The 13572-nt window shown below is 45.8% G+C and overlaps 1 protein-coding gene across 5 annotated transcripts in view; it reads right to left on the reverse strand.

The window, feature by feature from the left end:
* Nucleotides 1-1844: 1844 nt before the first annotated feature.
* RTN1 (reticulon 1) overlaps nt 1845-13572 on the reverse strand; it is a 253834-nt gene continuing 242106 nt past the window's right edge. For all 5 annotated transcript variants that reach the window (XM_062181365.1, XM_062181362.1, XM_062181363.1 and 2 more), the window contains 5 exons: nt 11462-11600; nt 10016-10085; nt 9489-9535; nt 9346-9404; nt 1845-2562 (listed from right to left, as the gene is read on the reverse strand). In XM_062181365.1, coding sequence (XP_062037349.1) covers nt 2520-2562; nt 9346-9404; nt 9489-9535; nt 10016-10085; nt 11462-11600 — 358 coding nt within the window. In that variant the 3' untranslated portion in view covers nt 1845-2519. The remainder of the gene's footprint in view (nt 2563-9345; nt 9405-9488; nt 9536-10015; nt 10086-11461; nt 11601-13572) is intronic.

The raw sequence follows: 13572 nt of genomic DNA on the forward strand, positions 1-13572 counted from the left end.
GGAAGTGGAGCAGCCAGGACACAAAGTGGTGTGCACATGGGATGCCAGCGTTGCAGGTGGCGGCTTCACCCACTATGCCACAGCACCAGCCCCGGCCTCAGTTTTCTTATCTGTAAAAGTGGGCCATTACTGTGGGAAGATCATGAGAATGAAGTCAATTAACATAAAGTGCTAACACAATGCCTGGGACAAGATAAGCCACTCCGTAAATTCCTTGTTATCATCTCTATACTATGAGCTCCTTAAAAGTAGGGACAGTTTTACCTATCTTTCAACCTCCTGCAGCACTGAGCATAGCAATTTGCCCATGATAGATGCTTATGATGTTGTTGAAAAGGCTAATAGAAAAGACTCAAGCATTGAGAATTTTTAAATATATAGAGCTCAAAATTTTCTGCAGTTCAGGCTTTATCATTAAAAAAAAAAAAAAAAAAATGGAGAAAAAGGCAGCTTGCTCAGGGTCTGTTGCACCACGTTGCCTCCAGGCCTGGAAGGCAGGAGCTACTCTTCATCAGGTCTCACTGATTGTTACCCTTGCAGCCTTTGGAGGGATGATTTGAGCCTTCAGAGTAAGCTGTACAGAAAGTTTGGGTCTAAGTGAATTTTATTCTGCCAGAATTATTGCTTGATTACTGTTTTAATTGATTAATTAATTTAGAGAGGCAGAGAGAGAGAAAGAGAGAGAGAGAGAGAGAGAGAGAGGGAGAGAGAGAGGGAGAGGCTCTCATATCCCTTAGTTCCCTCCTGAAATCCCCAAGATGTCTGGAGCTGGGGCTGGGGCCACTCTAGGTCTCGTGTTGGTGGCAGAGACTCAACTATTGGAGCCATCGCCTGTTGCCTTCTAGAAGGAGAACTCTCGTTGACTGCAAACTTGGTTCACAAACTCTGATCCACAAGTCTGTTGAATAAAGGGGTTTTGGGAGTTAAGAATGAGTTGGTGGCAAAAATCAGAGCAGGACCCAGCCCCAAGTTCACCTCCCCCGAGAAGCCTTCTCTGCTTGAGCCTGTGTCACAGCTCTGATCTCACGCTGCCTTTGTTTGCTTATTAGCATTTCCAAATAGACACCTTCCCTCCGCCCTGACATGGCGAAGGGAGCTGCATGGCTGCTGGCAGTGTCAAGTCGTCCTTGTAGCCCACACGCCTCTTTGCACCCAGGAGTAACTCCATGAAAACCTACTAACCTCAAGTGTGAAGTTGGTCAAAGGCAGCTTTTTGTAATTTTTTCCCTCTTTTTCTATTATTTTGGATCCCCCCCAATGCTATTCCTAGCATTAACTTCTACTCTTCATCTTTGATTCTAACAGTGAAATAAAACCTGCGCTAGGACATTTCCAAAAAGCGGTGAGCAACTGGTGAGGGGGAACGGCCACCTCTCTTATTCACAGCCCTGTTGTTAGCACCTGGCACACAGCAGGTGCTCCATGAATAAATTTCCACCGAAAAAGTGGGTTCTCAGCAATCACAATTGTTTTATGCCAGTGCCGTGTTGCATAGCGTGACAAAACATGTAAGTATAAAAATTTCTATCACTTTCAGGATTTTTTTTAACTATTAAAGAGTTCTGCAGTCCCCTCACTCTGAACAATATGAGGAGTATTTCCCAGGTTACTACTCCTCAGCGAGTTCTCCCAAGAATCCAAGGAAGCCAGGAGCCAGGCTGGGGTTGGACCCTGCCGTCCTGGGAGAGTACGGCGAGTACATGGTCTCAGCTCACCCCGCCCCCCCCGAATGTCATCGCTGAGTTTTCGCGTAAGGCCATGAGAAGAGACAGAGAACATTCTACATTTAGTAACATTTATTTATGCATTCAGTATCAAGTACATAAGTGCAAATATCCAGAGCCCATAGTTAAGTCCATGAGGAACTACAGATAAAGTCATACAAAGTGTAACAAAGTGAACATGCTGGTACTTCGCAGTTACCACACATGTAAATCAGCCCGTCAGTCCCATACAACACAAGTACTGTGTCTTCGCTTGGGGTTTGTCCAGTTATTTAATCATGTTAAGTTATACAAAATCGGTTACCATAAGTACGGTTGACTTTTTTTTTTTTTAATTTTTACATTGTGTGTGTTGGAAAAACGCTAAAACATCAGTCTACAACTCTATATATTGTTATTAAAGATTACTCCAACCAGCCACCCAAAGACATATAAGCGATTTCCACTATTGCGTCAATGTACTTGGCGGGAAAGGCCTAGCCAGGGGAACATTAGAAGCTACGGAAGCGGCGCAGGGAGAACACGGAGGAAAAGATACGGTGGATGCTCACCATCATGCACGAAATTAAAAACCACATCTAATACACTTTTTTTTTCTATACTTTAGTGCTTGACACAAGTGACTCAAATATCCTAAGAGTACAGGAACAGCCTAAAAACAGCTGTTTTTAAGTTTGTATCTAAGATTATGGTACTGGGGTCGGGGGAGAGAAACAATGGATTTGCTGTTACGAGTAAGAAGAGAGGTTACCACTCCATACATTCTTGTTTGTGTCCGGTCCCATGGGCTAGCCACTACTCAGCGTGCCTTTTGGCGCCTGGGATTTTCGCCTGAATCCTAAAAAGACAATACCGAAAGGTTGGCAATCGCAAGTGTTACCAATGACATAATTTTATATATATAATTTCAAAATTTTTAAAATTTACTTATTTGAGAGGCAAAGGCAGACAAAGAGTGTTCCCATCCGTTTGGTTCACTCCCCGAATGCCAGCAGTGGCCCAGGGCTGGATCAGGCCAAAGTCAAGAGCTGGGAACTGCACCCAGGTCTCCCATGTGGGTGGCAGGGACCCGACTAACTGAGCGAAGGAACCTGTGTGTACCCTGGGCGTGGCCAAACCACACCCACTGCAACAAAGAAGCCTGGTCCGGGTCCCAGCCATCATCAGCCATCATTAGCAGCGTGGCTTAGGGCTGCTAATGGCCATTTCTGCTCTCGGACTTCGTGCTTAACAAATGGGTGTGGACCAGACACTGGCAGGGCCTCTAAGCGTCCACCTCTCACGTTACGGCAGCGTCAGTTTAAAGCAGGTTTACCCCAGCAGCGTTTTACTTGTTAACGTGAATGTTTATGAGCTCAGCATGCAGATTCTGACTGCGCCCTCCTCTACGTGAGGCCCCTTGCCCGTGCTGGACCGCCCGGGTCCACAGCAGGGAGATGGGGCCTGCTCTCGGGGGGTTTCCATTTTTGCAGTGGTTGAAGTGACATAGACAGAGATGAGACATTCAGATGTGGATCAATGCTATAAAACAAAGCAAAGCAAAGCAAAGCGGTCTGATAGGAAGCGAAGGGACGTGGTGGTCAAGGGACAGCTAGGCACAGGTCTGGAAGTGGAGCGTTTCAGGGAGAGGAACAGAGGCTTCAGGGGCCGGGGAAGAGCCCGGTGAGCTTGCAGTGTGCAGAGGGATGGCTGAGAGGCAGCAGTTGCACCTTGCGGGCTGGGGTAAGGGGCTTCGATCCTAGTGATGTGATCCGATTCGAGTTTTAAGAAGCTGTTGATGGTGGTTGTGTGGAGAAACTGGGAAATGAGAGTGGGGCAGCCATGGAGGTGGGGGAAGCTCCAGCGGTCAAGGTGGCCCACAGCAGTGGCCGGGTTGCGTGGTCGATGTGGTGACAGAGAGCAGCGTGGGCACAGAGATTGGAGTTGGGGCTGACTGCACCTCCTGGTCTTGCTGATGGACTGAATGCGTGGGTCAGAGGAAGAGGGAGCGGAATCAAGGAAGATTCTTCAGTTTTTGGCCTGAGCAACCAGGTAAACGATAGCACCATTTACCAAGATGGTGGTGATGGGAGGAAAGAAAAAAAATGGTTCTGGAGTGGAACTGCTCGGCCACACGGATCAGAAATATCTATGACACTCTGGAGAGAAAATGCCAGATAAGCAGGGGAACAGACCTGGTGCTCCGTGGAGGAGACTGGGGTGGAGACACAAGTTTGGAGGCCTTGACAGAGAGATAAGCACTGGAGCCACAGGATCAGGTGAGGGGTGAACCAAAGCAGGAGTTGGGAGGGGACGGATGTGACACTGGCCAACTAATTCCTAATTCCATAATGGAAGGAACGGCAAGTGAGCTCAGTGCTGCGTGGGGCAAGCGGTTCCATGGGTGACAACTCCTAACTGTTACTGTTGTCCCTCTTGTTTCATTCTAATCTCAGAACTGTTAGAATTCCCATTCACCGCTCTAGAGGGGAAAAGAGAGTGCCTACGCCTTTAACAGTGGTAGACCTCCAAATATTTAAGGTTAGCTACTGGGTTCTTTGAAAGTCATCTCTTTTTCAGGGTAATTGTCCCCAGGGAAGTTCTGTCTTCCAACTTGGTCAGATTTCTAACAGCTCACCACCCTAGTCATCTTTGTGGCATTACCCCAGTGTGTTATTACCGCTCTTAGAATTTCTAACACCGACACCAAACACAGATGTGGCAATTAATATGACGAGGGCCCATTGTTGTGATTTAGACTTTTTACTTCTATTAATAATATCTAAACTTGTACTCGTCTTTCAAAAGAGAAGCCTCAGTACACAGTTAATTCATATCTGGCTATGACCAACTAATCAATTAACACCCCTAGCTATATTTTGCATGCACTAATTACACTCCTCCCCACATTCTGTATTTCTCAAGTTGACTTTGTGAAAAACCTGAATACAGGACTTTATGTTCCCTGTGGATTTCATTTATTGATTTCAATTTGGCATTCCAGTTTACTCAAGACCCCGTGATGCATTCTGGATCTTGAACTTGCCATCTTCTGACTTCGCTTTTGCTCCAGGCTCTGTGCCACCTCGAACTCTGATAATCATATTTAATTTGTCTTCATATAGTCTTTCCTGGGTCACACTACTGTGCCCTGTCTATTCTGAGTGCCTATAGTTGTACTACTTCACCCTAGAATTTGCTCGAAATTAGGTGTTTTATGCATCCAAAGGTAATTTTGATTCTTTCTTCTTATTCAAAAATCAAGACAGTGCCTGTCCAATTTCAGTTTTTAGGGATGTATTTCATTGTGAGAGATTTATTAGAGGTCACCAGGAGAGGCTGTAGGTAAAATCATGATCAATTTTATTATCCTAGAATAAACTCTCCTGCCATATTTCCTTAAGGCAGATAGATTTCTTATGCTCTCACTTCATCCTTTATTTCCTTCTACAATATCTATTTTGCTTTTTCTAATTTGAGACCCCTTTTCCATATATTTCAAAACTGGAAGAAGTATTGCTAGGTATTGTTATCTATTAATTCTCATTTTAGAGCTGGAAAACTGAGACACAAGAAGCTTAAGAGACCAGGACAAGGTCATCCAGCCAGTCAGTATGGAGGGTGGAGTAGCTCTGGGGTCTCCTGAACCCCCTGAACAGTAATATGGTGATGATGGTGGGGCCTGAGTGTTTATTTACTGAGTGCTTCCTGTAAGAACACCTTATGGACTTTATATGAGTCAGTCACCAACAACCCTATGGAGAAAGTCTTAGCACTCACAATTTGCAGATAAGGAAATAGACTCAGAGAAACAACCTCACACAGCTGAAAGTGCTCGATTTCCAATGACTATGTTCTTAACTGTCCCACTAAAGTGGTACAAGTTCTTTTAAGAGCCAGAATTTCAGAGGTGGAAGGCACCTTAGAAATAAGACCCCACCACGAAATTTCCTTCAACGTTCAGTGCCAGGTAAAAACATTTCCTTTTGAATTATCTGAATACGATTCTTTTGATTCTCTGATATCGAGAACTATGTATCTCGTCCAGTTTCCCTTTTTGTCTTCACCACTAGGAAGCTCAGAGCCAACCCTGAGTGAAGCTCATGACAGAGACCCTACTATTTCTCATGGTTAACCCATTTCTATTCTTTTCCATTGCCTTGATTTCCAACTGTAACTTGATAACTGCGTAGAGTACATGTTACGTTCTCCGCCCTCTCTCTTTCCCCTTCATTTTAATTGGCCTAAGCTCTTTTCACTTTTGCTGGAATTATGAAAGCCTCCTAGCTGACTGCCACATCTCCAGTCTCTTCCCTCTCCAATTCTTCTCTCACTAGGCTGTCATGCTGAGCTCCGCAAAAACACAATCTGATCCCATCAATCCCCTGCTTGAAAATGGGAAGGGACAGGGCTGGTGCCGTGGTGCAGCAGGGTAGTCCCCCCGAGGTGCCGGTATCCCATAAGGGCGCCCGTTATAGTCCCGGCTGCTCCTCTTCCAATCCAGCTCTCTGCTGTGGCCTGGGAAGCCATTAGAGTTGCGGCCATTTGGGGAGTGAACCAGCGGATGGAAGAGCTCTCTCTCTGTCTCACCCTCTCACTGTCTGTAACTCAAATAGATAAATAAAATCTTTAAAAAACATGGTAAGGGCCACTGTTGGGTCAGACTCTAAACTGACAGCCTTCATCACGTCTCCTCCTACATCCTTTCTAGTTATCTTTCCCCACATGTTCAACTCACTGCTTCCTGACCAGGATCAACGTCTTCATACTTCTCTTCTTTCCTTAGGTTATTTCTCCTTGTAACATCTTATCTGTCACCATGCATCTGATAAATGTTTACATAACCTTCAGGGCCCCAGTCAAATGCTACCTTGTCTTAGTGACTTTCCATTATCCTATCCAGGAATAAATGATGGTTTACCATCTCTTCGACTTCAGTATCTCACACAGTTCTACTGTAGTTCTTATACTGTCTGATATTTCTTTTTTTAATTAATTAACTTATTTGAAAGAGTTACAGGGAAGGAGAGCCAGAGGCAGAGAGAGAGAGAGAGAGAGAGACAGAGAGAGAAGGAGAGAGAGAGAGATCTTCCATCTGCTGGTTCACTCCCCAAATGGCCACAACAGCTGAGGCTGGGTTCTAGTCCCGGTTGGGGTGCCGGTTCTGTCCTGGTTGCTCCTCTTCCAATCCAGCTCTCTGCTGTGGCCCGGGAGTGCAGTGGAGGATGGCCCAAGTGCTTGGGCCCTGCACCCGCATGGGAGACCAGGAGGAAGCACCTGGCTCCTGGCTTCGGATTGGCGCAGTGCGCCAACCGTGGCGGCCATTGGAGGGTGAACCAACGGAAGGAAGACCTTTCTCTCTCTCTCACTGTCTAACTCTGCCTGTCAAAAAATAAACAGTTTGCCAGATTTGGGTAACACCAAGTTTCATAGCACTCCATGCTGCCATTTCTTGCTACAAAATAATGACCATTTTATCCTTAATTTGTTAATTTTCACTAGGTATTGGTTAAACCTGGGTTCAACCGTATAATTTCAGGCATTTTGAAATGTGAAATAAATCTGTTGCAGATCCAAATGCACCATAGAAATCTATATATTCCTAAAGACTTTAAAAGGAAAAATACAATCAGAACACAGTTAAAAAAAAAAACAGCACTACACTTCAGGAGAAATATAACTAATTACATGTAATCCAGTGGTAGTAGAATTTTAAAGTGGTTGTCTTTTCCTGTTTATTTTATTTATTTATTTATTTATTTTTTATTTGACAAGTAGAGTTATAGATAATGAGAGGGAGAGACAGAGAGAAAGGTCTTCCTTCCGTTGGTTCACTCCCCAGATGGCTGCTATGGCCCACGCTGCATCGATCCGAAGCCAGGAGCCAGGTGCCTCCTCCTGGCCTCCCATGAGGGTGCACTTGGGCCATCCTCCACTGCCTTCCCAGGCCACAGCAGAGAGCTGGACTGGAAGAGAAGCAGCCAGGACTAGAACCTGGCGTCCATATGGGATGTCGGCGTCACAGCAGGAAGATTAACCAAGTGAGCCACAGCGCCGGCCCCTTCCTATTTATTTTGTTATTATACATCTTTTTAAAAAATGAACTCCGTAATTTTATTTATTTATTTATTTATTATTTTTATTTGAAAGGCAGAGAGAGACAGAGACAGATCTTACTTCTGCTGGTTCACTCCCCAAATACCCCCCAACAGCCCAACAGTTGGGGCTGGGGCAGGTGGAGCCCAGGAGCCCAGAAGTCAGGCCAGGTCTCCCAGGTGAGTGGCAGGGGCCTAAGCACTTGAGTCCTCACCAGCTGCCTCCTAGGGTATGATTGGCAGAAAGCTGGAATTGGGAACAGATCTGGGGCTGGAGCCCTGCACTTTAATACAGGATATGGGTGCCCAAAGTGGTGTCTTGACCTCGGCACCAAATGCCTACCCTTTGTTCAACATCTCTACCTAAAACACCTCCCTTTAAATTCACATAGCTCCAGTCACATGAAGTTCAGACGAACTAGATGGGGTTTATGTTGAGAAAGCCTAGTCCTTTGGTTACATGTTATTGTTGTTGAAGATCAGGTCAGTTTCTGAATACAATAAAGAATATTGAGTAATAATTACACTATAAAATAATCATTTTAGAAAGAGACATACTTAAAATATTAATTTAAGAATTAGAGAAAACTGAGGCCAGGGGTGTGGCGTAGTGGGTAAAGCTGCCGCCTACAGTGCTGGCATCCCATGTGGGTGCTGGTTCGAGTCCCAGCTGCTCCATTTCCAATCCAGCTCTCTGCTATGGCCTGGGAAAGCAGTAGAAGACGGCCCAAGTCCTTGGGCCCCTGCACCTGTGTGGGAGACCTGGAAGAAGCTCCTGGCTCCTGGCTTCAGTTTGGCCCAGCTCTGGCCATTGTAGCCATTTGGGGAGTGAACCTGCAGATGGAAGACCTCTCTCTCTCTCTCTACCTCTGCTTCTCTGTAACCCTGCCCTTCAAATAAATAAATAATTCTTAAAAAAAAAAAAAAAGTAGAGAAAACTACCAGATTAAATAACCTAGCTGAGGATATGCAAAACTGAAAATCTTATCTCCTATGATGTCAGGTAGCTCATGAAGCAGGCTCTTTCCAAGACTGCGCTTTAAAAAGCACCCGTATTACAGAGACACCCACACATTGGCTGAGATAAAATGGTGTCATTAAAATACTTAACTAATGAAAATTTTACCTATTTTAACATTTTAAAGATAATTTCAACAGCACCATTTATTATTTGAAAGACTGAAACTGTTAACTTAATTGCATTCGTTGCAATTAAACTGTTGACGTTGCTTTTCTGGATCAGGCTCCCTTCCCTCCTGCAGCCCATCCTGTTCTTGGACACGGGCCAGATCTCAGACAGACCTGAACATCTTTCACTTGTTGACATTTGTTCATTACAATACCTGAACCAACGCACTGAAGGTTGCATTCAGTTGAGAGTTTTAACATTTTCCCTTAATTTCTGAAACAGTATCATGGGAAAGGAATGAACACATGAGTGACTGATCATGAATCAACCTATTGTTGTCTTTTTTTAATTCCCACTTAATCTACTCAAACACCTGCTAAGACAGCCTCCCTTTTATGAGCTGGACTCTGTAACTTACTTGGCCACAACAGCATTTATGTGAGTCCTCACAAGTCCCAGATATTGGTCAATCTGTGCCTACAAAGAGAAGAAACCATGAGTGCACCTGCGGAAAAGGAGGTCAACGCTGGACGTGAATGTCTGACCCCGCGTGGAACTTACCTGGTGCTTCACATACACGACAGGTAGAGTAAACATCGAAACCACAGCTGGGGTGAAAAACAAACACAGCATTGAAATTGACAGCTGCCCATAAGAATAAGTGCATAGACACATTCTTGCACAGGTGCATGGTGGTATAGCATTATTTGGAATAACCAGCATTCTGGATAAAAGATGACAGAGAGGCTCATAAGAAGAACAAAAGGATGTTGAGTCCCTTCAGATATTATGTCATTATTGCTAGAATGATGGTAGACTGTGCCCTCCCAAGACGGAATTCAATCTCTACCCATGGCTGCCATTCTATACAGGTACATACTGGAAGCCAAATCAAACCAGTTGTGGTTGAAGGCCAAAAAAAAAAAAAAAAATCCCTCAGACTTAGAAATTCCTCATTAGTGTAAAACATGTATTGTACTCTCTAATAGAACTAAGTTGGAAAGTGAGATGCAATTGTGGCTGGAAGTCCATCAAAGCCCCGTGTTTGTGAGTGTGAGAAGACAGGATGTCCTCTTGTCCATGCTTACCCATGAGAAGCAGGGTCAGGCCGTTGAAGAGAGCGCCAACGTAAGTCAGGAGCCACATCAGGACTGCAAACTGAAGGTTGAGAGGACTGTCAGATCTTCCGAAACAGTGCCCGGCAGACCGTGGTCCACCTTTAGATCAGCATCATGATTTCAACAGGAAAAAATCACTCAAAGAGGACCCACTCTTTAGCTCCCTTGGACCCCTTTAATCAGTTTGCTGTAAGATTCAAAGTCTCAATGAAAAATATAATCCAGGCCAGGGGCTAGCAAACTATGACCCTGGGCCTATCTTTTTGTCTAGACTCACGGGTTAAGAATTTTTTTTTTCATTTCTCAAGGGTCAAATAACATTAAAACAAAGATGATCTTGTGTGATATGTGAAATATTAATTTCAGCTTTCAGTGTTTATAAATAAAGTTTTATTGACACACAGTCTTTCACTTATGTGTTGTCTTTTGCTGCATTGGTGCCACAGTGGCAAAGCTCAGTAGGTGCCACAGGGACTGTGTGGCCTACAAAGCCTGAAACATTTTACTTCCCAGCCCTTTATGGATAGGGTTTGCCAACTCCCGCTCTATCCCACAGTATTAGCATTGCAAATACAAGCACTACCTTAAATGCAGCAAGGTAAGCAATTGTGATATTCCTTAGTCATCACATGCAAGTCATCATTCCAATAAAGCGCCCTGACGGTCAAGACCTTGGGTCTCACTTTTCCTTCTGCCCTTCCTCAAGCAGCTACCAGGCAGCACCTGGTACACGGCCAGAGCCAGGAGCAGAAAGGGTTTCTGGAGAACAGAAAACTCAGCCTCACCTGGGCTGCACCCCAGTGTGCTCCGGGTCTCACCGAATCAGGGCTGATTACCTCTGGTTTTTTATGTAAGCCACAGACAGGCCCAGCAGCTGCTGGGAGAGAGCCGGCAGATTCAGCAAGAGCACCAGGAGTAAACCTTAGTGCCCCGGGCCCCTGTCACGGGCTGGGCTCTGCAAACCTCTGCCTTGCAGACGGCTCAGCCTCAGGACGCCAGAGAGCTTCCCGTCAGCAGAGTTCAGGGCCTCTCTGAAAACATATAGAACGTTCGCATTCCCCAAACTGGCTTTTTACTGTACAATTAATTTGAGGGAATTGGCTGAGGAACTGAAAACAGGTGAAGAAGAGACAAACTGGTATGTTGTAAAAAGCACAAACTTGAAGCTGTGCATCCGGGGTTCGACCCCAGCCAGTGACGGCTGAGCAACCTTGGACAAGTGTCTTAACATCCCCGAGACCCAGTTTTGTCCTGTGTGAAGTGGAGGGCTTGGACTGCCCGAGAGCCACGGTTTGCTGGCCCTAGAGTACCCTGCAGCTGTCTGTCTGACATTCTTCACGACACGGCAGCGTGTCCTACTATCCCGCTAGGAAGACAAAGTGCAGGAGTGCTGAGGCGGCAGCCCGGCAATCGTACTTTTAAGGAATCCACCAGGTCCTGGACGAGGAAGAGCCGTCTGAGTTCCTGAAGCGTGCTGTTCACGTAGAACTGCAGGCAGGCCGTGTACTTCTGAATCTGCTCCTGAGAAAGGGTAATCTCCAGCTCCAGGTAGGCCCTGTCAACAAACGTCCCCCCGGGTCCCATCAGAAGGAGGTCCACAGGCTGCGGCCACCCGCCGCGGCCACTCTTCCTCCTCTCGCTTCTCGGGGTCGGAGGCCAGCTGGCAGGCTGCCTGCTTGTAGCACGCTGGGTTGCACAGGAGTCCTGGCACTCGGGGGCATTCTGACTGTTTCTGTCTACCAAAGACGCAACGTTGTCGGGTGAGCTGATAATTCTCAGAAACTGATGGCCAGGACCAGAGAAAAATCTGCAAAATCAGCTACTTTGCTGAATTCGTCATATTTTATGACTGCATGGAATGGACTTGTCTTTTTTTTTTTTTTTAATAGTTGAGTTAGCTAAAAATCTGGCTGCCAATGTCTGTGCATTACTAAAACTTTAAGGATTCATATTTAAAGCCTGGAATTTACATAGATTTTTATCCAGAGACCAGTGGAAACTCAGATGGATCTGCATCGTTTTAAACCACTCACCGGGGTGTGGGCATCTGGTTTAGTGGTTAAGATGCTGACTGCGATGCCCACATCCCATCTGGGAGGACCTGAGTTCAATTCCTGGCTCCGGCTCCTGACTCCAGCTTCCTGCTAATGCACACCCTGGAAGGCAGTGGTGATGGCACAAGTGTTTGGGTCCTGCCACCCACATGAGAGAGCTGGACTGAATTCCCAGCTGCAGGCTGGTCTGCCCCCAGTCACTGCAGGCACCTGGGAGAGTGAACCAGGAGCCTGGCGCTCTCTCGCTCTCGCTCTCTTCCTTTCAAATAATTTAAGCCACTCACTAGGCGGCTGACAGAGGCTGGCAAGAGCAGACAGAAAGGAGGCTGTGGAAAGGTTGCTCGCTGTATGTATGCAGCGAACCCATTGCACTTCAAATGCAGGTAAAATTGCTATGTGCCAACCAAAGTTAAAAATAAAACAAGGAAAACAATACACTCTCCTGATTCTAGTGAGTGATATTTTTCGTAACAGCAATTTCTTTAACTCTTATTATTAAGATATATTAAGATACATAAGATATATATATAAGATAATATAAGATATATCTTATATTAAGAAAATATATTTGTATATATAATAAAAATACATGAAAACTAACCCAGCTTGGCCAAGTTCCCTCGCATCTGCCCAGCCCCCCTCTCCCCTTGCTGCCTCTTCTACCATATTGCCCTCCTAACAGGATACTCCCCCTGGACTCTGGGAGTTGAAAGGGAAAACCAAAGCAGCATGTGGCTTGCATTTTAGGGGATATGAGAGACTGAGTGCCTGCGTCTCCCCCAGATTCACATGTTGAAACCCTACCTCCCCCAAGGTGATGGTGTTAGGAGGTGGGGTCTTTGGGGAGTGAGCAGGTAAGGAGGTCTGGAAGCTTTATGAATGGGAGTAGAGTCCTTAAAAAAAGACCCCCTGCACCCCATGGGAAACCAGGATAAGCACCTGGCTCCTGCCATTGGATCGGCGCGATGCGCCGGCCGCAGCGCGCCTACCGCGGCGGCCATTGGAGGGTGAACCAACGGCAAAGGAAGACCTTTCTCTCTGTCTCTCTCTCACTGTCTACTCTGCCTGTCAAAAAAAAAAAAAAAAAAGAGACCCTCCCCCTCCTCCCCGGGAGCTCTCTCGCTCTTTCCACTCTGTGAGGACACAACTTGCAGGAAGCTGTTTGTCACCCAACCAGCCGGGTCTTGGACTTGCAGCCTCTGGGACCATGGGACCTAAGTCTCCATTGTTTACGTTGCCCAGTTTATGGTCCTTCATGACAGCAGCCCAAAACGACTAGGCAGGGATTGGCATTTACAGTGTATGGCTTTTCTCCCCTTTAGAAAAAAAAAACAAACCAGAAAAATACTAATTAGTCTCTGTAGCATGTTCTGATTCAAAATGTACTGAGTCAGGTAATCCCTTCTACTGATGCAATGACTCAGTCAAAGGAGAGTTGTACATTTTTAAACTTGTCACCAAAGGAAGACAGAG

The sequence above is a fragment of the Lepus europaeus genome, chromosome 22 (genome assembly GCF_033115175.1).
Source record: "Lepus europaeus isolate LE1 chromosome 22, mLepTim1.pri, whole genome shotgun sequence".
Classification (NCBI taxonomy): domain Eukaryota; kingdom Metazoa; phylum Chordata; class Mammalia; order Lagomorpha; family Leporidae; genus Lepus; species Lepus europaeus.